The 26,025-nt window shown below is 46.5% G+C and overlaps 1 protein-coding gene across 3 annotated transcripts; it reads right to left on the bottom strand.

The window, feature by feature from the left end:
- On the bottom strand, positions 1-25,278 carry TSC22D2 (TSC22 domain family member 2). 3 transcript variants are annotated; one of them, XM_033068862.2, is made up of 4 exons: positions 23,031-25,278; positions 9,749-9,820; positions 2,310-2,361; positions 1-1,589 (listed from the first exon to the last, which is right to left on the bottom strand). In XM_033068862.2, the coding sequence occupies exons 1-4, from the start codon at positions 25,025-25,027 to the stop codon at positions 1,359-1,361; spliced, it is 2,352 nt and encodes a 783-aa protein (XP_032924753.1). In that variant the 5' UTR covers positions 25,028-25,278; the 3' UTR covers positions 1-1,358. The 3 variants fall into 3 exon arrangements, with proteins under 3 accessions (XP_032924753.1, XP_032924754.1, XP_032924755.1); XM_033068864.2 differs by having other exon boundaries at positions 1,502-1,589; positions 9,712-9,820; XM_033068863.2 differs by lacking the exon at positions 9,749-9,820 and having other exon boundaries at positions 23,031-25,277.
- Between the last annotated feature and the right edge of the window lie 747 nt (positions 25,279-26,025).

The raw sequence follows: 26,025 nt of genomic DNA on the forward strand, positions 1-26,025 counted from the left end.
TTCAACAAAACTGGTTTAATTTCAGAAAATGTGTTAAAATATATATATTTGTACATCAATTTGACACACTGCATTAGTTTACACAAATGATGGTCTTTCTTGAAACTGTATTTAGGAAATGTACATTTTTAATTTAAATACTCAGTATACACTGCATTTAATCTGCATGTTGCATTTATTAAATACATTAAATCTGCAATGTAACAAAACGTTTTCTGCATACGAAATTCAAAACACCATTTTAAATGAACAAAAGATGGCTCACTTCATTTATTTGTTTTAACAACTAGTGCCTAGCACACTAGCTTAGCTCCACCAACACCAGCTGTTCTTTCTCTTTATTGACATTGTTCACAGACTAGTACATATTACACTAAGAGTGCTGGATAAAAACATGAGGTACGGAAGTGGTTCAAAGATTACAGGTCATGCAGATCATGCGAGACAGCAAAGAAAGTTGTGAATGAGAAACACTAAATAAAAATACATAAAGAATGTGCATTATAAAATTAAAAAAAAAAAAAACAAAAGGAAAGGAAAAACCTACAACCAACTCAATTATACAGCTTTGCTTCTTTGGTTACAAAGTAGGTTGAACAATTTCACAGCTTTTTATTCCCACCCAAAAAACCAAACCAAAAACGAAATGTCAAAAAACAGAGGAATCATGGCCCCTTTCTCTCTATTAGAAAGTAGAAACAGAAATGAGCAAAGTTTTCTTCATCAAAATAGCCCATCACTTATTTATTATATCACAAGGACTGGTGACTACCTGTACAGATGCACTATGGTCTTCATACTTACACTCTATACAAAATTTACATTCAAGCTGGATCTTTACTACCGTAAATAAATACCAAAGGTCAATTGCCATTAGTGTTAGAAATATGCCAGGATTCTTTGTTCAATTATTGCCTAGACATTGTATCTATTAACGCAATCCCATCTATCATTTTACCCATACAGACATTTATTAAAAAAAAAAATTCAAAAGTTCTGTGACATTGTTCATGTACATTATGAAAATAGCAGCCCTGTAATAAATAAATAAATGAAAACTAACATAGGCAAATGTTACTTATATGAAAAGAACAGTGGCTCTGAAGAGGAATTGTTGCTCCTTACCAGACAGCAAGGCTCAAAGCAGCCCAGGAGCAAAGGGAACCTCGAGAGCCAGCCCAGCCCCGGGAGCGCAGGGGGGCCCCGGCTCCGGCTCCCGCGGCGCCTCCGCCAGCAGCGAGGGCGCTCGGCCACGGCCGGCACGAGCCACGCGGGGACAGCTCTGCGAGGGCGATTGTCTAATACTGAGAAGGCCAAACACACAAGAGAAGCACGGTTGCTGGCTCTGGGGCCGGGGCTCACGCCGAGGACACGTTGGGCTGCGGCGGCTGCGCGGGCGGGGGCTGCGAGGCGCTGCCGGGGGCCTGCTGGCTGGACAGCTGCGACAGCTGCTCGTTGTTGGACAGCGACTTCAACAGTGCGTTTTCTCGTTCAAGTAAAGAGTTCCTTTCAACTAATTCTTTTATTTGTTCCTTCAGGACTTCCACTTCTTCTCTCACTGCATACATCAAATGGCTTTTCACTAGATCCTGCAAAGAACGAGCGGACAGTTCACCACGGGAAAGAAGAGATTCCTTCAGCCCAGCCCCAGGACTTACTGCTGCTGCTGCAGTGAGCTTGGAAAAACAAAGCACTCATCCCCAAACAGGTATGAAGAAATCAGCCTTCGAGCACAAACCACCCAGCCCTTCTGTGACATGGGCCCAACACCAAAACCTTTGTCTCCAGCGCCCGGGTCACTGCAGTGCCGCGGAGCCAAGGGTGAGAACGATGTCCCAGCTCTGCTGTGACCTGGGCAATGGCTCTGTGCTACACAGGCCCAGTCACTGAGGTCTATGAGAACCAAATCAACAAAAAGTTTTTACATCATCAGAAGCAAAAACCCAACAGCTCTAACTGAAGCTGAGCAGCATGCTAAGGATGGCACGCCTGACCCCTAGAAAATCCTGGCTAGAATAACAGACTGAAACATGCATTAAATTTTCAGCACTCCTTCAAGTTCAATCATCTTGCTCACAACAATCTGTAAGAAAATTAACTGAAAAACATTTCTGGGCCAACAGTAAAAGCAATACTGGTTTGTGATCATTCATAGTTGATACAGAAAATCCTTTTTTCAGTTGATGTTCTCAGTGTGACCCACCTGGAAGGACATCACAGCCTCACAGAAGCACAATACAGCAGGAAACTTATGCTCAGTGATGACCCACATGAATCCTATTAGAAAAAGCAACTTATATTTTACTTACCATTGCTTGTTCTATTTTGTTGTCAATGGCAACCACACTTGCACCAGATGCACTGTAAATACAATGAGAAAACTCAGTGAGTGTAATTGCATCAGGTAACAACTGAGCACCCGCAGGGCTCCTGGATCATGCTGTCACTGGAAGCTCAGAGTGAAGAATTCAGTGTACACCCACAGGGGGGTGTGCCCTCTCCCCACTCAGTTGCCCAGTACAGTTGTGACTCACAAGAAACCCTGCTCCTTCAGTTTATACTTTTTCATACTGGGTTTATGACACCCACAACCATAAAAATGCATTAGAATATATACTAAATCAACTGCTTTGATTCCTGGCCTCATTTTCTTCACTGAGGAAAACAAGAATTCATGGCATATTCATGGGATTCTTACCACTAGAGTTATTTCTTCCAAACTGTTTTTATAAAGCAATCAAGAAAAAATCCCATTACAATGCTTGTTCTCTGGATTCACTTGAGCCCAGCTGCCAGGTGAGGAGCTCCTGGCTCAGCACTGCCCTGCAGCCTGTGGCAGCAGCCAGCAGGAGGGCCAGGCACAGCCTGAGCCCTGTGACCACCTCCCAGGGAATGAATTCTCCCTGGTGCTGTCTGACAGCTGACAAGCCCTGGGTCACAGCCAGGGCCAGGCTCGTTCCACAGACACACTGCTGCACACCTCAGCACACTCTGAGGATGAGTATTTACTGTGCCAACACCATCCCAAACTGCATCTGAGTGCTGTGTGATGGAAATCCAGCCCCGAGCAGCCAGGGTCTGCCTGCACAGAGCCTCAAGCCACAGGCACGCTGTGCCAGGCACACAGCCAGTCCCTCTCGCAGCCCTGAGCCGGGCTGGCAGCAGCCTGGGGGTCCTGCTGTCCCCCACACCCTGCTTTCCCTGCTCACACAGGAGCTGGAGCTGCAGCAGCCCCTCCACAGCAACCCCTCCACAGCAGCCCCCCAGCCCGGCTCTCAGGGGTCCCGTTTCCCAGGCAGCCCCAGGGGGACACAGATGGAAGTTCCTGGGCTGTGCCAGCCCCACCAGTGAGAGCTGCTGATAACACTCCCAGCCATGGACGTGCCTATCAGCACAGTGCAGCCACGGCCAGCAGCGTTAACAAGGGGAAATGCAAGGGCTGCAGTCACGCTGGAAAACTTGCCTCTCTGGAATTGTGCAACTCACCAAAACCGAGCGTTAATAAAAAATCCACTCAAGGCTTTTCACAGAGTATGGCAATGTGCTCAGCAGTACTGGCCACAGATGTGAGACACAGCTCAGCTCCTGAAGAGTGATACTGGTCAGAGAAGTTAACTTTAAGGGCTCCCACAAAACTGTCAGTACCAGCACTGGGCTTTTACAAGCTGGGGGCATCAGGTTTGCAGACTGAGGGAGTAACTGAGCCTCTATTTCTACTGAACCAATCTTAAAACCCAAACCAAAAGCACTAAACACTCATTTCAGAAGAAATTTGTTCCAGTCTCCTGTTGTCTTCTAAGCCTCTTTCAAACCCTATCTATGGTAAACCTCCTCTGAATAAAAGCTGTTCATAACTCATGCCAAGGCAAGTATTCCTTTCCATGTTGAATTAACGTGCACCAGACTCCTCCGGCACCATCAGAAGTATCTGTGCTCATGAACCACAGAATCCCCCAGAGTCCATGTCCTCTCTGAGTCCTTCATGGACACCATTCTACAGGGCAGAGGAGGCAGCTCTGAAGAGGTAACAACAAGAGGAGGACAATTAAAGCAAACACCACACTTGGTAGTGGGATCTACTTCCCCATCTGTGCAGCAAAATCGTACAACTTTGTTCAATACCCATCTAGTCAAACTTGAGACTGGAACTTTGCTCTTCTATTTTGTAATGTGATCATTTCACAAAATAAACCCCCCTCCATCACTCCAAGTAAAGGCATTCAAGCAACTCCACGAGAGGTACAGGCAGCCTTCCTCAGGCTGCCCAAGAGCTGGAGCAGAGGCAGCACCTTTCCTGTGTGCACCCTGTGCTCTGAGCTGGGGGAGGAACCGTCCCTCCCTGCCAGTGAGACTGCAGTGACACAAGGACACCCCTGCTTCACCACACACCCCACCCAATAGCAAGGGTGCTGAAAGCTCCAAGGAGCTTCATGCACCCCAAGCCATGTTCTGGCTGCCCTGAAATGCTGAGCCTGGACTGCAGCCCTGCTCCCTGCACACATCAGCACCTCCCACCCTCAGCAGGCAGGGGCTGGGACCACACTGACCCCATCACACACCCAGGGGAAGCTCCACACTGACAGAGGGTGCCCCAGTTTGCCATCAGGATAAAACCAGCTGACTACACTTCATGTCACTTCCTACAAGCAGAAGAGAATCAGATGTTATGGTAGCACAGTTCCCATATGATTTTGTTCTTTATTCTGACAGTTCTCCCAACACCAAGCAGCTCCTGTGGGACATTAATGAGCAGAGTTCTCCAGTGACAACCTTTGTGGCAAACTCTAAATGTGCTGCCAAATCTTAAAATGTTGTACTTTTCTCAAATCCTAAACTCTTGAGATCAAATTCCAGTTTGCATAAAAATGTTTTATCCCATGGCTGCAGAATGACATTTATAAACACAATCCAGTCCTTATGAAAGGTCAAGAAGAAACCCAAAATATCTCTTAAATAAGTCTTTTTGGATGACTGAATGGGGAGAGAGTCTGACACATTCTGTGAGTGCACCATCCACTGTAAAGCCAATGCCTCAATTTGCAAATCCTGGAATTAGAATAGGAAAGACCATTTAGCTCTTGTGAAAAAAAAAAAAAAAGCAATTACTGATTGCTCCAAGAGCTACAGAAGTCTGACAATTATTATTACAACTGAAAAAAAAAATCCACATCAAATACACAGGGCAGATGAAGGGGTGCTTTAGGCATGTAGTATTTGTTTTTTAACAGCAAAACCCCCAGCCCACACTGAGCATCTGCATCCCACAAAGTACCAGATATACTCAACAGGGCACACCTCATTTTGACTGGGACTTCCCAGATAAGGTTCTACCCAAAGAGATGTTATATTGGTACACCAAGTTCACACTGAAGCCCACAAGGTACCTGCCAAGATTTAGAGTCAGCAAAAACACCAAAGACTCCCCCAAGCACAGATTGTCATTCCCAGAGATGGATGGCAAATCCAATGTTTTCCTATCTTAAATATCAAGTAGACAAAACTCAATTTTATTAGAGAAGTCTTCATTTCAATGGTTTAAAAAAATCTCAGTGACTTTTGCTTTACCTCTTAAATTCTCTTTATCTCAACTGACAAGTTCTCTCACTTTTCCTCCTGTGGAAGGAGGGGGAGCTGAGCTAGTGTCTGCATGGGGCTTAGTGCTGGCAGGATTAAGCCAAGACAGCCCTTTTAGCACCCAGCATGGGGTTGGAAGGGTTTGAGGTAAGGACAGGTTTGACTGGACAGCTGAATGGACAGCTGCTCCTTCTGTGCAGCCACTGCCTGCAGGCTCCTGTGCCTGCCATGGGCCAGCTTTCCTGAGTCTGTTAGAGCCCACTGCTGGTTAGTGGCCACTGTCTGCTCTCCCTGCTGCCACACTGCCCTTATCACCTCACTGCCATGCCTGGAACCCTCGATAACAGCCACTGCCATGTGGCTGGGCTGGCAGGTGCCCAGGCAGCGCTGCCACGCCGGGCAGGCTGCAGCTGCAGCCAGGGCACTGTGGGCTGTGCATGAGTGCAGGGCAGCAGAGACAGAGCTGCAGCTCCTGCAGAGCCCAGCCCTGGGGCAGGGGGTGGACAAGGAGGCCCCGGTGCCCTGGGAAGCCCGTGCTGGAACGGAGGCTCAGTGGAATCAGAGCCCACACTGGAGCAGGCTGGTGGAAGGATCTGGAGCTGCCTGCTCCTCAAGGACTGACCCTGTGGAAGGACCCAGTGGTGCAGCACTCATGCAGAGCTGCAGCCCACAGGAAGCAGCCACATGCAGGAGTTCAAGGAGTCTCCGTGGGTGCTTTGCTAGAGCAGGGGGACAGGGTGAGACTGCCCTGCAGCGTGTGGTGAAGAGCACGGTGAAGAAGGCTGCAGGACCCAGCCTGACCCAGCTTTGGTGTCCAACAGCTCCAGGCACCACACACACCTCTCCTGTCCTGAGTGACCACCAGGAGAGATGGAGCCCAAAGTCTAACCCATCTCAGGGGACAGCAGTGGACAGTGGACAGCGTGCAGGTCTGGTGCACAGAGCACAGGAGTGACACCCATGTGTCAGAGCAAAGCACGGCAAGGGTTAAGGGAGCTGTGACGGACAGTGTGGGACCTGAGCACGAGGTGAATGGTATGGAATAAACAGCAGAGAATGTATGTGCTCCTCTGGGCTGGGCTAGAGCTAGTTTTCTCCAGTGTAGGTGGTATGGGGCTGTGCTTTGGATCTGCACTGAAAATGGTGTTTGTTACTGCTGAGAAGCGCTTGCTTGCACACCAAGGCCTTTTCTGCTTCTCATGTCTTCATTTTGACTTGCCAATAGCCACAGAAAAATTTAACCTTCAACACCACCTCATATTCATGGACACCAAGATCCATTTCAATTATTAATCCACCAAGTGCTACTGCACTCAGTGCAGTGTTTTCACCATTAATGTCATTAGATACAACTATCATCCTCCCAAGACACACACTCTGAAATTCAAAATTCACCTCAAAATCTAGGTAAAAAAAGACTAAGAATTAAACTTCAAAGGTATTTGCAGCTTAATTCATTCTGTACGCCTGAAAAAAACACAGTGGTTCATTTTTAGGTATTTCACACACCTCAGTAATATGTGTATTTTATGCCAATATTGGATACACTTTGGCACAGTCAAGCACTAGACTAGGTAGCAGTGTTTCACACTGAAATGAGACTGAAATCCTACTGACTGGATGATGCAAGCTAATTCTGAAGCTTTTCAGTCAGTAACAAAAAACATTCTGTGTTCAGCTGTATTAATGATTATCTGTACACTACTATCCTAAGGAATTTCTGGACACTTCCTCAAAAGACTCCCAGAATGCAGGAGTTTTCTTGGTTTTTAGATACATAAAATGTATCACCTAAAGCAGGTACAGCACCTTTACTGTGCAAAGCCAGGCCCAGAAGAGCAATCACCCAGACCCACATGAATATGCCACTATTCCCCTTCTTAAACTACACCAGCTGAAAAGAGCAACACATGAGATTGTGCCCTCAGCAACACCTGTGTGAGCACTGTGCAGGAAAACATCGCTGCTGATGTGTCAGTAACAACCAGGATCTCCCCAACACGGGTTTGAGTGTCACCAGCACAGCTCAGTCTTCCTGCCACAGCGTGTCAGTGAAAAATAGAAGAGTTTCTACTCACTGTACCAATTCAGCAATCTCTTGTTCTCTATTGCAGCATCATGTGGCTAGCTCTGCTGACTTCAGCACGTCCCCAGAGACAGCTACTCATAGGGGAATAACCCATATTTGTCAGAAAAAATACCAGAATTACACAGAAAGATTTTCAGTTGACACCAAAGTCTCCTAAGTCAAGGTCCTCAGCTTCACAAAGTCCTCCTGAAAGAGCTGCAAAATGCAATTAGGAGTTCACAGGCAGCAGTCTCACGGTGCTGGTGCTCTGCAGAGTGCATGAGCTTATTGTTTCCACAGCAGTGATTTTTCTCTCTCCCAAAGCAGAGATGACAAAAGGGAGCCCCAGACCACGTTCCTGCTCCAGCCCTGCTTGTCCTGCCCAGCTCCATCCTGCCAGGGCTCCCACAACCAGCTGCACTCTCACTGATGCCCTGGCATTCCATTTCCAGCTTCTGCTGGAACTTTATAGCTCAAAGCTTCTCAGTTTCAGTCATCCAGCGAAGGAAAGCTGCCTAACGTGACCTTAAAATCCAATAACAAGGGTATAAATGCAAAATCTTGCCAAAGACTTTGGAATTTGAATGGATTATAAGTTCAAAACATGCATCAAGCCTGATGAATTTCATTCTACGTTCTCACAAACACTTCTTTTTACCACTAAGTGCTCACTGGCAAAGATGCAAGGTTATTTTAAAGGCAACCATTTACATTCTTCTACCTGAATTTAATGTTCTTCTATACCCCACATTTCCAGCATTTGCTTCAGGCATAGTGCAATAAACCTCAGATTTGTGAAGCCTCCATCTTAATAATTCATTATTTGATTTTAGGGTTTTTCTAATTAGCTTCCTCATCTTAAGTCTTATTTTGAGGTATGAAAACAGAGAAACAGCTAAAGGCTCACCACAAAGTGACCTTTTGGTCTACAAACCAAATGTGTATTCTAAGCCCTGAAGTTTGTTCCAGTGAAATAACAAAGTCCTTGAAACCTAAATACCAGCTCTGTTCCATAAATACAGGGAAGTGGCATCATCCAGAGCTTAAAGCAAAAAACATAAATTTGTCCAACTTTCTGCTGAAAAAAGAAGATGTGCTTTGAAACTGAGCTTAACGCCAGCACCCCAGCAATACAAATTAATTTTTTAGAAAAGAGCAGGACACTCAGCATTACTTATAACCTTCATCATTGTGCAGTATACAAACTGTTGCCAAGCACACTTTAAAGGATTCAGTTGAGCTGTGCAAGTTGAGAAGCCTTTCAAGTCAAATACAGCCAGGACAGTGATGAAATGGTTATCAATACTTCAACAGCCAAACAAAATTTACATTCTACACAGCTTGTTAAGCAGAAGTTTTGACAAGCCAGAGCAGCACAAGGCATTAAATCACATAATCACTAGGACTTTGACTTAATGCCGACAAAAAAAAAAATCCTTCAAAATCATTAAAGCACAGGAAAGAAACAGTTTGCAGCTAGTGATGAATTAGTAATGCACCTCTCTCAAGTCCTATCCATGCCAGATAAGACTCTGCTGCACTTCACTGCAGTTTCTCACCATGAGTTCAATGCTAACTTTGGAGACTGACATTGTCCTTGTCACAGTTCACTTATGTTTCCCATCCAGCTTTACTTGAGCAGAATCAAAGTAAGCAAGAAAGCTTATTTTCCTGGTTTAAAGATAGAAATATCTTAACTTTGCCAAAATTGTGTTTAAATGTAGTATTTTCACAATGTGTTTTCTGATACAGGACTAAATGCCAAAAAGCTTTCTCTTTTGGAAAAGGAAACTGTAAATATTTTGGCAAAAGTCAGCTAGGAGCTAACTAGCATTAAACTCTGAGCTTACACATCATGTATGATACATGCATAATGGAAGGAGGAAGAAAAAAAGTCATGTTATATTTTAGAGTTTAGTTCTGTGTTTCAGAACAAATACTTCACTTCCACAACCACTTTCACCTCTTCAAACTACAGAAGCCCAGTATGGAGTTCTGAACACAGGCAGCAGTTCTGTGCAAACAAAAACAATGAGAAACTTGCATAGAGCAAAGCAGTTCATGCATACCTCAGCATGTATGCATTCCATACTCAAGCATCCATACCTATCCCAGGTGGTCTTTGACTCCTGTAACTTGTTGAAATGGAACGCTTGGTAGAATGCAGTTGACGGATTCCTATGAGATCCAAGAATCAGACAGACATATTGAAAATGGGTACATAGCAAAAACACCAACTCTCTTAACTCAACCAGCATTACAAAGTGAGTTAGCTGTCCAGACAGGTTAAACGAATGTCTGAAAGGCCTTACTGTGTCTACAGGTTTGCATTAGGGACACAAGGATCCAGGATAAAATAGCACTTCTCCAGCCCTATGGATTTTCAGGCTATATCAAGCTGCTCTGTACAAAGATGAGACTGTAAGGCCAACAATGAGGCACCTCCTGTCCTGCTGGCAATGCTGCACAGCTTAGCTGACCACCACCCTCATGCCAAACACACCTGAACCCAAGAGACACTGTTCCCATTTTTGGCACATCCCAAACTAGCTCTGCACACAGTACCCAGTGTTTCCATCCTGCTTCACTCCCTGCTTTATACCCACAGCAGATGGCTCCTCCAAGGGGACCTGGAAGCTGGAGCTCAATGTGCCACATTCACAACACGACAGACCAAGTTACAAGTGAAGAACAGATCCAGCTAGGAATGAAAAATGGAATGCCAACTGCCTTTGTGTGCACTGCTCAGTGACGTTCCCCTTCCCGAGGGGTGACAGGGCAAGGGCAGGTGGAGCCCTGGCCATGCACAGCAGAGCTCAGGGGCCTGGCTGAGAACCCACACTGCAGACACATGGCAGCAGAGTGCCAGACCTGGGGCAGCCTGAGCCTCCACTGACAGCGCCATCAGCAAATCCCACTGCTCCAGTCTCCTCTGAACGCCTGCTGTACACTGCTGCACTGCACTGGATGCAGCACCCAGCTCTCTGCTGCCAGTGCCTGCAGCAGCGCTCTCCTGAAGCTCAGAAACTTCTTTCCTCGCACTGCTCATCCTCGTGTGGGCAGAGCTGTACCAGCCCTAGAGACAAATGCAACAACACTGCTGAAAAATCTTCAGAAATTCACGTGTGAGTTCAAATTCCTTTCAGAACCAGTTTTAAAATTAGAAGATTATTATCAACATTGGAAGCACAGTTATCAATCCCTTTTCTATGGCAATAATATTTCTAAAAACAACTGCCTTCAAGTTACTTCATTTCAATTAAAGTACAATTACTGCATAGTAAAAATCATAAAGAAAAATATCACAGAATCAGAAGTAATTCAATTCTCATGGCAGGTGTATACCAAAAATCTTGCAAGGATACTGGTATTTGTGTATCACCAATGATCAGGAAATATCTGAGTTTAAAGTGTCTGCCACTCCTTTTCCCACCTTCAGCACTGTACCCTTCAAAAAAAAAAAAATCATGCGAGTCTGGAATTTAGCTTAAATCCTGTTACAGAAGTTGCTTGATCAAAACTGATAAACACCATCCTCCTATGCTGGTTACATCCACATTTTCCTAAAGCACTGCACACAGCTCAACAAGTAATTACAGGAAGAGCAACACAATAGCTAAAGGACATTTGTGTCCTTTAATAGGACTTCACATGTGGAAAACAACTGGCATCTGCAGATCAAGAGAGCACTCATTGTTGAAAGGAAGGCCCAGGCTCTTCTTTCTAATGCAGCTGTCAGGAGCATGGACAGTCCCTTCCACAGAATGAGACTGTAAATACAAACTTCCAAATTTACCTGTAGGATATAAAGCCATGCTGCAACTGCTAGGTATAAAATGTGGTTTATAATCATACAGCATGTATTTCACATAGCCTATTTTTATATTGACACCCTCTATGCTCTGTATTTTTGTACTCTTCTTAAACAAGCATCTGAAAAGATAAGGAAAAACTTTCCTTATCAGAGTCTCATTTGTAACCCTTACTGTTGAAATTGCTTTCGCGTTACTTCAGACAAATAAGAGAACCTTTTTTACCCCATAGCTCTGTATTTTAAAAATAATTAATGGGGTGTGTGTACCTAAACAGGAAAAGCAAATCCACAGAGGCAGCATGAATGATGCCTCACATGCAGATCTGAACTAATATGACTGAGTTTCAGCCTGCTGAGGCATCTGGTTTAACCATAAGAAACAGTGAGAGGTTAGAGAATGGCTAAAAATGCCTTTCTGTTTGCAGAAACAACTGAGAAAACAGCTTACAGGGACAGTAAAACCTAGCCTGCTGCTGCTGTGCCACAGCTGGAGCCCCACAAGTGCCCCTGGCACTGCCCTAAGTGAATGCAGGGACAGCCTGGACCACAAAAGCAGACTGCCTGTGTCTCCTCCCTGGCTGACTGCCAGCTCTGAGGTCAAGACTCAGTCCCAGTGCTTGGCAGACTGACACAGTGGAGCCCAGAGCCAGACAGGACAGGAATGTCCCAGATGCTGACCCAGAGGAAAAGCAACCACCTGCCTTTCCACAGAAGGTACCCCAGAACTTCTCTTCCTCCATCCCCAAGGGTACATGGGCTGAATTTCATTCCCACACTGTGACAGACAGATAGCTTGGCACACTTAAACATTCAGAGTGTGCCTCAAGTGGCCAAAAATGCCTCCATGTCTCTATAAACAAGTCCTACAATACATACTCATTTATGTCCTTTAAAGGCTCATGAATGCCAATATTCACAATTTACTCCCATGCTCTGGTTTCTAAGAACAGTTTTCATGCTAAGAAAATCTGATCCAAATTTAAAGAAGAACTTACTCAGTTCTCTGAGTGCCCAGGAGATCCAGCTGTCCCTTTAAAAGGGAAGCTTAGTCCTCATCCCAAGGCTCAGGTCACAGCTGAAGTGTATCCTCCCACTGCCATTCTTCAGGACAATATGCCAAATACAAACTGCATCCCTGAGAGCTCTGTTTGCTAGAAACCATGCCAGTGAAAGCTGGCAAATCATCCAATATACAGATACATGCCTTTTGGTTCAAGTAATGATGCTGGCTTTGCACCGGGTATCAGCCCCATGTACAGTGTCTGTCATACAAATGCCTTTTTACCAGCAACTCCTTTGAAAGGAATAATAGCATCACTGTTCATGAACAAGTTCCAATCTTCAAATTACTGACCAACCTTGGCAATTGAGGGCAACAAGAACACATGGAAAATACAGTAAAAAAAAAAAAAAAAACCACAGCATTTTTCCCCCCACCTCACACAGTTCTCTCTCAACCTCAGAGTTCTTTTCTTTAGGTTTGAGAACAGGAATGATGCTAAACATTCAAACGACCTGAGCACCTGTCTTCGAAGAACACGAAACCAACAGGTCAGACAATCCCTGCTCAATACCTCTAAGGAAAACCAAACAAACAGAAGCATGCATTTACTGCCCAGACAGCAGCAAGCACACATGGGTGACCTTCACAGAAGCTCACTTCATTCTGAGAACAATTCACAGGTCTCATATAGAAAGCCACAGGAGATGTAACCACATCATGAGTTGAGTTTTTAATGTCACCTTGCAGGACATTTCTGTTGGTAAGAGCTGGGCTCAACAAAGCCAGTCCATCACCGGCAACTACACAGTACACGTGGCTCCCCAGGGGTTCAGTGGAACGAATCCATTCATCAGTGCTCTCCCAGGGTTAGGGGATACTTTAATCCACCACTTGGACAGTGGGTACAGGTTGTCTCTGTACCTGCAGATGATCTGCAAGCACTCTGGATAGCAGGAATAGAATTTAAGAAGATCTTGCTCAACTGGAGCAATGGTTTGTAATAAAAAAGGTGCAATTCAATAAGGATAAGGGGGAAGCAGTAAGCTCTAGCAGCAATAATCAGCTGCACAAGTAGAAAACATGAGTAGCTGACTGCAATTCCACAGAAAAGAATCTAAACAGAATTTAAAAAATAAAAGCCTTGCAAGGGTGTCAAACCTCTAACAGGACGCACAGAGAGTAACTGAAATCTTGCTTTATTTAGCCTGAGCCCTTAGCTTCAATTCCATGGCCAGGTTTGGAACCAGCCCTCCAGAAGGATATACGCTGTCTTATGAGAAGTAGAAGGAAGTCTGATCCTAGAAGTAAGGTCATTAATCATGCAGTAATGCATCAGCAGCATGGGGAAGTCAGTAGCAATCTTCCAGTTCCCATCTTGTGCACAGAGACAGAAGAGCTGAGCATTTTGCCCAAAGAAAGTGTTCTTCAGTCAAAGGAAGCACACTAGTGGAATTCTGTGCATCTGTGTTACTGCTACAGAGACAGAACTGAATCAGGGACTTGGAGAAAGAAGTGATTCAAAGATACCTCAAGAGGGAATCAGCAAACAGACATATTCAGCCTTTTTAACACCACAATTACTACTGGTAAGAGACCCAGTAGCAAGGTAAGCATGCAGTCTGAGCTCAAGAGAACTGTCACCATACACGATGTGTTTGTGCACTACAGGACAACAAACGAATCCCTCCTCAGTTTATAAAAGACTGGATGTACCTTTACCAGAAGTGTTTTCAGTTCCCAGTGCCCCCCCACAAAAGGCTGTTTACTGACTGGGGTACTGACTGTGATCTGCAATGGGGACTCATTACAGCTGGTCTCAAAATTACAGCACTTGGCAGGGTTCACCTGGGAGCTGGATGAGGGACTTGATCACTTGATTGCAGTTTATCAGGGAACTCACGGCACAGTTTATGGCATTTTGAGATTATGTTTACACTAGTAACAGAATTCCTTCTCCATCCTTCTCCTTTTAAAAGATATTCCACTTTATTTTTAGCATTTTCTATTTAAAGTAGCTGCAACTTTGAATCAGTTTTCTTCCATAAAACTCAATCTACAGAACAGTAACTGGAGCACAAAGCTTTGCAGGAGAAAACTGATGCACTAAACGTGGAGGAGTCAATGCAAAATTAAGGGAAGCAACGTCTCAAGCTCTGAAATGATGTGTTTAATTGCATATTCTGTTCACACAGCTCCTTAAAGCCATTACATTGCTATACATACCCTAAAGGACCAGCAAGAACTCAAAGCTTTAACACTCAGGTGCATTCTAGCTGCAGGTAAGAGAGGAAAGGCTGACTCAATGATCAACCTATGTGACAATTTTTGGGACAGTGGCTTTCAAACACCAGAATGGATTTAAAGGGATTTCACAGGCTACTACAAAATAAAAATATTGTAACAGCATAGAGAAAGCACACTGCAGGGAACTGATCTTCACTGGAAAAACAATAAGCAGCAGCTCATACTTCTTCACCTTGCTCTCAAAAGAGGATTTTGGCAAATTTCTTACAGTGACTAGACTGGAAGTCTCTAAGGAGAAGGAAATACAGAGAACTGTCTCAAACACACAGAGTATGAAGTCTGGCAGAGGCATTTCACTGATCACTTGTCTGCTCTGTTGAAACATTGGCATCAACCTCCCCCTGCTCTGGGTAGGCTTGAGTATTTAAAAACAACACCAGGAGTACTTTTCAACCCCTACCAATGCTATTACTTGTTTTACATACTTATGTGATTTTAATAAATAATACAAAAATAATTTAAAATGTTTCATTATTTACTGTACTGGGTAATAAAAACCATACACTATTTCTGAAGGAGCTTTGCTGAACAGCTCAAATAGTGAATTCCAGTACGACTATTTAATACTAATCACAGAAAGAATACAACAATCTGCTAAGTATCTTCTTACTCCCCATTTCAACAGCTGCAGCTCTAAACTCTGCAGTGCAGCTCTCTTGGGTCCCACAGATTGTCCCCAAGCCTGAGGAGTGCTGCACACACCTGTAGTCACAACAGCTTTTTGGTTTCCAGGATCCAGGGATGACCCTTTCCATCCTCAACACCTGTCCCAGGCAGGTACCCAAGGCTCGTGCTCCTCCTGTGCCTCCTGTTAATTAACACCACCTGCTAATGAAGGCTGCCAGGGCTGTCAGTCAGGCTGAACCTTAATTACATCATCTTACAAACTGTGCGAGGACTAATGGGAGTGCTTCTGTTCTTAAATCAAAACATGTAACAAATGTAAGCCTTCTTGTACTCATGATTTGTCTTCTCACTGGATATAGTCAGCCTTCAGCTCTTGGAGGGAGGACACAGAACAAAGTAATTCACATGATGCACAGCTCAGCTTCCAGGCACAAAAATCTACAGCAATTCACATTTTCAGAGAGAAACTTATCGATTGCAAGCTGGTAACAGCAATGCAGAAAGTCTGCCTGACCTAGTCAGGGATTCCTGCCTCTATCAAGTAACTTTCAAGAAAAGCCACAGAAAAACTCACCAATATTATCCACATTTGAATGAATTGAGACAAGTTAAAAAAACAAACAAACAAACAAAAACCACAAAAAAACCCATGGTCTCAACAAACACCTTGAGCTCCACTCCACATGGGATGGAGCCTTTCAGCACCTACTGATATCTGCCAAAGATTATCACCATGCCATGACACTCTCCTGTAAATGATCCCACTCAAGAGAGCAAGCTCTGAGTGCTCCTACCCACCACACCCTGATATGCTGGTATAAAGAAGGGAGCCAAACACTAAATTCAGCATTTCTGAAATAAAAAGATCCACATTTGCTAGTATTGCATTATAGCTCCAAAAATCTGCAAACCCCCTCAAAAATACTGACTTTTACCCAACTCAGCTGGTAAAGAAAAGGCATGTATCTGTATGTATGAACATGTTATTGAAGATGATCAGGCTCTGCTGCCTGTGATGCCCACAACACTTTATTTTCTCAAACACAGTGATGAAGGTAAAGCTGCCTGTGATTTCTGGTGAAAGTGGCCCTGCACAGTGAACAGGGCTTGAATACTCATCCCCAAATAAAACTGCACTAAAACGAGATACTATTTTTTCTCCCAGTAAACTGCAGTGACAACACTTTCAACTATTTCAGTCATCTATAAATACAAATGGCTCCTGGTATTTTGACAACAAAATATTTCAGTATCTGTGGGGGGGAAAAAAGAATGGATAAAATACTTTCAAGCAGACTGGGACAAATCCCACCTGTCCTACTCATGTGATAATGGTCAGGAATGCATCTATGAGAAAACGTTTCAAATTACACTTAGCTTTAAAAAAAGATATTAGATCCTAGGCCATCCATGTATGGCACGGTTATTTACACAGTATATTATAAATCTGTCTGCCTTCCCACACCATTTACAAAGTCTCTACCACTCAAGTTTCAGGCCAGCCTGTGCTGTGAGTGAGTGCTCATCACTTGGTTTACAAAATGTATTTTTAAAAATGCATTTGTAGGGTTGGTCAAGGTCTTCAGAGGCCTTGCACCCACCGAGGAGTGTTCTACATAGGAGACATTCCCAGGAGTTCTCATCTACACCCCTACAAAAATAGCCAAAGTAACTCGATGGAGAAGCAAGCAGGGCTTTTTAAACCCTCATTTCTGGCCATCCTCTATCGGATATTACATCTGCCTGAGATCATTACATTCTGCCCCACTGATCCCTCCCAGACACAGGGCCAGGACTCTGCCCTCCCTGCCCAGCGCTGAACGCTGCCCTGGGCTGCACAAGGCAAAGTCCAGCAGGTGCAGGGAGGGGATCCCTGCAGGAGGCCACACCTGCAGGGCTGTGCCAGATCCCCAGCGCATCGGGAACCTTTGGTGTGCACCAGACAAACCCGCCAGCTGTCAGTGCCACAGACAGCTGACTCCTCTCCAGGGCACTAATTAATATTTCTGCCCTCTCTCTGCACTGACAATAGCACTCAAGCAATCCAAATGCATCCTTCACAGCTTCAAAGTGACAACAGATATACGCACTCTTGGACTAATTTTGCTTTCCTTGACAAAGAAAATTAAGATAAGCATCCAGCTGTCCTTCACATGACCAAGTAATTCACCTGCCCTGACTGAGTAAAAATAGATTATCCCATAAGGATAAAGATTTCCTGGCACTTTACACACATTTGTATTTATGAAGTGTGAAGTTTAAAGATAGAATAATTTTCAAGAGGAATGAAAGTACAACCTTACTCTGCACTTCAAGTGACCTTGTACGTCTGGAGAATCTTCTCAGAAGACAGTGGCTTTAGCAGTTACTATAAATAATTCTATCTTTACACTTTGTCAAATATAGGAATAAAAGCAGACACCTGTGCCTGACAATCTAGATTTATTGAACAGAACCATCCAGATGTACTTTAGCAGGAGGAGTCTCCTGAGCAATAGAAATTGCTAATTGCCAGCCTTAAAGGAGGAAAATTAATATACAGCCTCAACCTGCCACAGGCTGATAACTCAAACATCCATTACAGTAACAGGAAGTAACTTCCCTTTATTATAGTGTCACCTGAAGTCATAAAAATTATCAGCATCTCCCATAAAAACACAGCCTTAGAGAACTTTCAGCCCTTCTGGAGTCTGAGAGCAGTTTGGTAGTCCTGCCTTCTCAAAACATCCAAATACTTAAATATTCAGAAGTTTAAAACAAAAAGTGCGAACAAGAAGTTTAAAATAGCCTCCATGAAACATATGCTGTTATTTCTGCCATACAGAAATTTCAGCATTCAGAAATCAGCCATGGAACATTTGCACTCTTCTACAGAAGATGAGGAAAAAACAAACCCCCAGCAGCCGAGTAAAACACCTGGGAGTCCGAGGTACAGAAACCTCTCTCACTGCAGTCTTTACAACAAACTGAACAGCATCACTGTGAATTGCTTTCAACTGTTTTCCCCATTTCCTCCTTTTATTAACTCCCTCATCTGAAACACTTGTACCTCACAATTTTAAGAATGTATTCACTCCTCCTTAGAAAAGGCATTTGAATGTTTAAACTGGGAAACAGTACTGTCAAACAGGTAACCCCAGTTCTGTCCAGCTATCTTGCACTACCTCCAAAAGGCTTTCTACCACCCAGAAACTCATACAGCTGCAGCTGCCTTTGGTAATTTTTGTTATAGAAAGTTATATGCTTGTTACAGCAAGCAGTGAACACACCAGCTGGAGTTTCTTTGCATTAACCATGCTTGCTGCCTCAAGCTGCAGAGGCCACCCCACAAGTCCCAGCTGAGTTTTCCAAATGTGTGTCAAACCAAAGGCTCTCGGGCTCTGGAGCCTGCCTGTCCAGGTCTCACTCCCACCTGCTTCCACACACACTGAAACACACACCTTCAGGAGAAGGGCTGAGAACAAATCTGCAGCTGTAGGACAGCTCAAACCTCCACAAAGTTTATGAGCAAGGTGAAGAAAGGTGAGGACTAATGCAATTGGGGTATCATGTACTGGTATGTATCTGCAGAAAACTCACTTTTTTCTTTAGGAGCACAATAAAATATGCATGTAGGGCAATACTTAAGTGGTCCCATGCCCAGTTTTACACGACGAACACTGTCTGGAGAGCACAGTTCCCCCAGCAGTTAGTGCTCCATACAAACGTGTGATTGAGCTGAGCTGAGACAGGCTGCAGAGAGCCCTGCACAATCGGGTTCTCAGCAGCTCAGCTGCCAGGGCTGACAGCTCACAGTTGCAGCCATTCATTAGTGTTCCTGGAATACAGCCGCAACAGTTCAAGCCGGTCAGTTATCTCTGGAAAATGATCTATACTCTGCTCCTTTTCCAACAGCCCTAGTAATATTTTACCCCAAAACTCTGCCAAACATGTAGGAGGTTTGAACAAGCTTTCTCAGTAACATTCTTTTAACAGAAGCAACATATTTCTTTTTCCCCAAGAGCCAAAATAAAGTTATTAAGCTGGATGAAATATTCTGCTTGTCAATTACAAATTTGTGTATACATGGGCATAAGAGTAAACAGAGAACCTGACACACACAGATACCAAAATCCTCAGGTACTCTAACTGCCCTCCCTCCAAAATAATTAGCACTAGTGCTGAAGTTCAACAAAAGAAGAGTCAGAGCAATTTTGAGACCGAGTTCTAATTGTTTTTACAAAATTAGTATTTTTCAGGCTCTCTGCTTGAGGCAACAATACCCACACTGCCTCAGTATTAGTTCTTCCATCCTTTAATATTGCTGCAGTTTATTTTATTTGCAGCCACATTTAAAGAGGAAAAGAAAATAATACTGTGTTATGCTGTAAATACTCCATAACTTTCACATAACAATTTTTCCTTTTTAAGAGCTCAGAAATTTGGACACATCAACTGAAATACTGGCTTTGCTTTTCAAGAAGGTGTGACACACCAAAAGTTTTTTTCTTTTTCATTCTTTTGGACTACCTATCCATCCTGTCTTCCTCCCCCAGACAAGACTTTCCAATTAATTAATTCTTCACTAGTCATCAGGTCAATGCAAGAAACCATAGTCTTTTATAGACTACTGTCAAAGTGTACTGGGCTATGGGAACAGGAAATTAAAAGTCTTTGGGGAATGGCTTGGAAGAAAGTAATCTATAAACCCAGTTCTCTTTATATATCAGGCTAGATCACCTCCACCCCTGATAACCTTAGATGATGTTTGATTTGTAACAGCAGACTATAGGACAGAACTGATACAAAAAACCTTTTTTCAGAAATACATGAATTGACCAACCTTTTACATGTTTACGGTATTGCTGACATGCTGCTTTCAAATTATTTCCATCTTAACTATTTTACCTTTAAAACAGTTCCTCTTCATATTCAGAATGGTGAGCGACTTTCCGGATATATCCAGGGTGTTGAGAGTGTACACTGCTCCTTGATGAGTCACTGTTTCAGAAGATGACTACAGGAGAATGAGCTACACAAGCCTGTGAGGCTTCAAGTATGTGCAAACACTGAAGTAGATCTGAAGGTGCCAGAAGATGCCTGCCTACACACCGAGCCCCCTTTCTGGCAATGTTACACATTAACAGTAGGAAAGACAAAGAGAAAAATGCTTTCCACAGATTTATAGCTTCAATGACCACCAAGTAACCTCTCTGAACTGAGCTGTGTGCTGACTTCCTGGACCTGCCAGCACAAACCATGACTCATGATGTATCAGCTCCCTCTGCGCCCTAATAGCTTTATCAGCGTCAACCCCCAGCCTATTAATGACACTTGAAGGTCTTCATTAACTATTTCACCACTGATTCCAGTAGATAAGGCAGCTGGGCAAAGCCCAAGGGAGTAGTGGCACAATTTAAATGGCTGGAAAGAGGAAAAAGGAGGAGCAAGAATAGAACAGCAGACAAGCAGGAGACAGCTTTACAATAAAGCCTTCTCAGAGATTAAAGCAAATAAAAACCAAGCGGTAAAACAGCCTTAACAAACTGCTAGGTTTTCATTCTCACCTTTCTCTGTCTGATGCCAGTGGAAGTCAGGCAACTACTTGAGAGAAGTAAAGAATAACCTTTGATCTGCTGTCTCTGTATCTATCTTCTACGTTATGTATGAGGTCTAGGTCCATTTAAGGCAAGCTTTCATGGCTTACCAGGATCACCTTCCCAGCGGGGAAAGACTCACACCATACGTGTGCTCCTGGCTTCCTGACAACCCAGCACACAGCACACCTTTATCACCCAGTGCAGGAGCTGACAAATGACACTCCTTCACTGATAACCAGACATTAGTTTCTCTACTGAACACCACAGTATGGCCTGTCAAAAAGAGCACACTGCATTCAGACCCCATTTCCATTTCTTACTCATCGTCCTCATGGCAAAGTGTCTGAAAAAGTCTCTTTAGACATGAACACCAGTTAAAGCACCACTGTAAGGTGGCAAGTTCAAGGACTAAACCAGAAAACCAACTTTAAAAACCACAGTTCTGGTAAGAGCATCAAGAACTGACTCACTGGAGTGCCACACAAAGTTAGATGCCCCTAATTTGAATAAGCAGGACAAGTTTTTCTCTCTCTTTAGACAGAAGTGATTCACTTGCCACAGATAATCGTGTTCATTGCCACAATTTACATTAAGTATTAGAAGCTATGGAAAACAAATGCAAAATGCATTCCTTTCTTTCTGATTCCTCAATCAACAGGGTGATTAAACACCAGACAAATCATCTTCTCAGAAAACACCGAGCTATGAAAAGAACCCACCAGCTTGAAATTTCTTTGCACAAGGCAGTTTGTCAGCCAGGTTAGCAATCCTCTTAAGGTAGGCAAACTGCAAGTAAATTTTAAGCTTTCAAACTTATTCTTGTCAGTCCATTACCAGTTTAATCAGAACCAGCACAGGTTTCCAAAGCACAGCTTTTCCTTTCAGGAAAGCACAGCGGTTACTTTCTCACACACAGCATCAGGCAGTGCTCCAGCCAGCACAGGCCTGCATTAAACCTGCACCCTCAACTCTCCAAACATCCAATTTGAGGTGCTCTCTCCATCCACTGCACCCCAATCCCATGGACACAGCTGCTTCACTGAAACATGCTCAAAGCAACACTGAACATATTCCCTTGATACCTGCTGCTGTCCCAAGGTGAGGGAACACTAACAGAGAAATTCACCACAAGATCTGCTCATAATGGCCTAATGCCTGTTTCTAAAAACAAACACCACACATGTATTCCCTTCCTCCAAACTACAGCAATTCTGGCAGCAAATGTTGGGACTTAAATTCAGTGCTCAAACACTGCTTGGTTCTCCTTTCCCTCGGGGAAGTCGGTGGAGTGCTCTTGGCCTGCAGAGCAGCCTGACGTGTCTGTGGAGCAGCAGCCACACACTCCCTCCCTCCCAGGAGCCTGCTCACACCACACCCCTGCTACAACTCACAGCTCCAAATTACTTCCCAATTAAAAAAACCTCACTGGAAGGTTGTGCTTCCCACCGTGTCCACATCTCAGCCCCAGTAGTGTCTGTTTTCTCGATACAAAGGACCATTCTCTGCAGAGCTTTCCCTGCACACAGATTTGCACACACACACACAGCTAAGTCCAAGTATTTTCCTTACTACCTGACACTATAAAGTGTTAACTCCACAGCAAGATAAAAATCAAGAATCTGTGTTAAAAGCCCTGAGATAGCACCACACAGATTTAACACGGCAATACAGTATCATTTTAACCCAGTCACTGAAGCGTAATGCACTCAGGCAAACGGAGAGAACAGCCCTTCCCACATCCTGAGCCACTGTACACAGAAAGACAGCTTTCACTCTTTGAAGAGGTCGTATTATTTGTGCATTAAGCAGCTTTCAGGATACTCTGCACCCCATTTTGTGAGAAAAGTAATCGCACTCACACCCTGTAAAAAACAAGTACAATTCATTACTGGTCTAAATACTTTGCTATGGTTTGTGCCCTTAAAAACATAATCCAGGTGAACCTCAGCATGACCTTCTGAAAATATGAATTTACAAAAAACACTTGGCAATAACTTGAAAGTTGACTCTTTCCCCCTAAAAATACAGTTCTTTTTTATGTCATTATAAAATAATTCATACCTGTCTTCATCACCATCAACAGAAATGGGTATGCCAAAAACAGAGCTAGCAAGACTGTTCATTGGAGTACTTGCAGGTAACTGAAGAGGATTTGCTAGAGTGTCTGGAATGGGAGGCTTCACTAGAGGTTTATTTTCAGCTATAAGAGAAAGTGGTGGCTGAGGTAGGGGTTCCGATTTTCTTCTGGTATCATCGATCTGGCCTGCTAAGGACTGGGCCTGGGTCTGAAACTGTCCAAGGTTTGCCTGAGGCAGACTGGCGGGTGCACTGGGCGCACCTTGCATCATCGAGTGTGCGACGTGCTGGGACTGGACCACGCCAGGGCTTCTGCTGACAGAAGGGTGGCTCGTCAGCTGGGACTGCACCAGCGTAACAGGGACGTTTGGCATAGTAACAGAAGCGGTGGTGGACACACTAGGCACGCTTGTACCAGGCACAGCCGCAGGCACGCTCTGAACTCCAGGGAGCACAGCATGGGGAGCACCAGGCATTCCCGACACTTGACTGCTTCCCCCCATCGGGTGCTGAGTCACAGATTTCTGTTGCACAACCCCCGAATGTCCAAGGCCTGGCTGCACCACGCTCCCTGGCTGAGGGATGGCAGGCTGGCTCGGGATGCCAGGCTGGCTCGCTTGTGCCTGGCCACTCTGCAACAGCCCCGCTCCCTGCGCCACCGCTTCGCCGGGCTGCGCCGACACCCCCAGCACCGCCGCTCCCACGGCCGACGCGCTCTGGCCCGTCACCTGCCCCACGGGAAGGCTGGAGGCCACAGTACTTGGAGCAGAGCTTGTAGTAGCCTGCTGAATAGCTCCTTGAGACTGCATAATTGTCATGTGCTGCATGTATTCAGCCTGCCCAGGAGGCTGCGTCGGCAATAGATGCACCGGTGGAATCTGGGACTGAGAATAAGCAAATTGTTGAGGCTGAGTCACTGGTATGCTTGCCTGCTGCACCTGCTGCTGGGCCACAGGAATGCTTGACTGCCCTACTGTCACATTTGGAGGTGCCATGCCTTTCCCGTTGGGTCCAGCCTGTGAAACACCCTGTGGATTTACCTGTGGCTGTGGCTGCTGCGGCACTATCATTTGCTGACTTGCTCCTGAAGCCCCAGAAAACACAGGCTGAGCAGTACTCTGAGGCACGGCCCCACCTACGGGCTGCTGCGGCTGCTGCTGTTGCCCAATGACAAAACTAGGTTGCTGTAGAGAAGACTGGTTCATTTTCTCTGTCTGAAGCAGCTGTGACACAGCAGCCAGGGAGCTGTCAGCTATAGAATCGGAGCCATGGGCTGACGCTGGCACAGCCGAGATCACAACAGAACCTCCTGTGGCACCCAGGCCACTGTCCCTGTCTTGAGCAGCCTGTTCGAAGGTGCTGCTGTGCCTAATGCAATCTCCAGTCCTGCCCAGAACAGCAGCACCATCCGAGTCCCGGTCATAGTACTCCATACACGTCCATCGGCCTCGCCTGTAGGGCTCCCCAGTACCGTGGTCCAGCTTGATCACCCTGAAGCGTGAGCTGCACGCGGCAGCCGCCGTCTGAGACATGGCCCCGGGGGCAGCAGGTGCAGAAGGCCCTGTGGAGGGCAGGGCAGCCTGAGCACTGCTGCCTCCACCCACAGCAGTGCCAGGGGCAACAGCTGGCAGGGGCACAGCCGAACTTTTGGGAACGGCCCCCCCGTTGGGGCCTGCAGCCACCCCAGCGGCAGCCACAGTCAGCTGCCCGTCCAAAAGGAGATTGGGAGAGACGCTGCTGGGAGTTTCGGCCTCGCCCACGTTGTTGAGAGTCTCTTCAGAGGAGCTGCGCTCGCAGACGTCCTCGGGGCCGTAGTCGGTGGCTCGGGAAACATCAAAGATTTCAGAAGACACGTCCTCGGTGCGGGACTCATCCGGGTCATCTAAGCTCTCGGTGTCCTCGGTGATGCTGCTGGCCACCTGCGCCGTGGTCACGCTGGTGATCTGGAAGCAGCTCTTCTTCTTGGCCGGCATCTTGGACATGTTTCCTCCGCAGGAAGGGGTTCCGCCGGCCGCGGCGAGGCGAGCGGGGTGCTGGGCCGGGCTGTCACGGCGTGCCGGCCGGGCCCCCGGCGCTACCGTACATCCTCCGGCGGCTTCCTGCGGCGGGCGGGGGGCGGCGGGGCTCCTCCTCTTCCTCCCTATCCGCAGCCCTCTTCCCGCGGCCGGGCCTCCTTCTCCTCCCTGCCGCCGCTCCGAGCGCCCCGCGGCTTCCTGCGGGCCGCAGCAGCGGGCCCGCGGCCCGCCCCGCGCGAGGGGCCCCGCGCTGGCCGGGCGAGGCCCAGGCGGCCCCGTGTCCCCCCCCGCTGTCTCCGCGCTCTACCTGGAGACCAGCGCCAGGCGCATCCTGCTCGCAACCGGCCCGCGGGCTCGCCCCACGGGCAATCCCCCGCCACGGGCGAGGTGCCGGCGGCGCGGCGGCCCGGGCAGCGGCGCTCAGCGGCCGCGGGCGGGCGGACCCGCTGCGCTGCGCCGGCCCCGGAGCTCCCGGAGCGCGGTAGGGCCGCGGCTCCTCTCGCCCAAGATGGGGCTCAACTTGTGCGCTGCACCCTGGGAGCGACGTGGCCACGCCCCCGGCGGGTGACGTCACAGCCCGGCGCAAAGCAGCGCGGCGCGGGGGTGGCGGGGGAGTGCGGCCTGCGGGGGACAGTTGGGATATGGCGGCGCACGCCCAGTTCCCCCCTCCCCCCCCCCCGGGGTTGGTCGCGCCCGGCCGCGCGCAGCCCCGGCCGGAGACGAGTGCGCGGCGCCGCCGCCGGAGCGCGGGCGAACGCGAGAGAGCGCCCTCCTCGGGCGGGGCCGCGCAGCGCAGGCTGCGCCCGCGGCTGCCGCTGCGGTTGGGGCAACGCCGGGGAGCGGAGAGAGGGGAGAGGGGAACGGGGAACGGGGAGCGGGGAACGGGGAGAGGGGAGAGGGGAGCGGGGAGCGGGGAACGGGGAACGGCGAGCACGGAATGGGGAGCACCGAGAGCAGAGAGAGGG

Source organism: Catharus ustulatus, chromosome 10 (genome assembly GCF_009819885.2).
Source record: "Catharus ustulatus isolate bCatUst1 chromosome 10, bCatUst1.pri.v2, whole genome shotgun sequence".
Classification (NCBI taxonomy): Eukaryota; Metazoa; Chordata; class Aves; order Passeriformes; family Turdidae; genus Catharus; species Catharus ustulatus.

Excerpts from the sequence above, each read along its gene's own strand:
- TSC22D2 (XM_033068862.2), bottom strand. The coding sequence starts at position 25,027 with ATGTCCAAGATGCCGGCCAAGAAGAAGAGCTGCTTCCAGATCACCAGC. Across the intron at positions 9,821-23,030 it reads GTTGATGGTGATGAAGACAG|GAATCCGTCAACTGCATTCT; the intron begins GTATGAATTATT and ends TGGATCTCATAG. Across the intron at positions 2,362-9,748 it reads TCAAAGACCACCTGGGATAG|TGCATCTGGTGCAAGTGTGG; the intron begins GTATGGATGCTT and ends TTGTATTTACAG.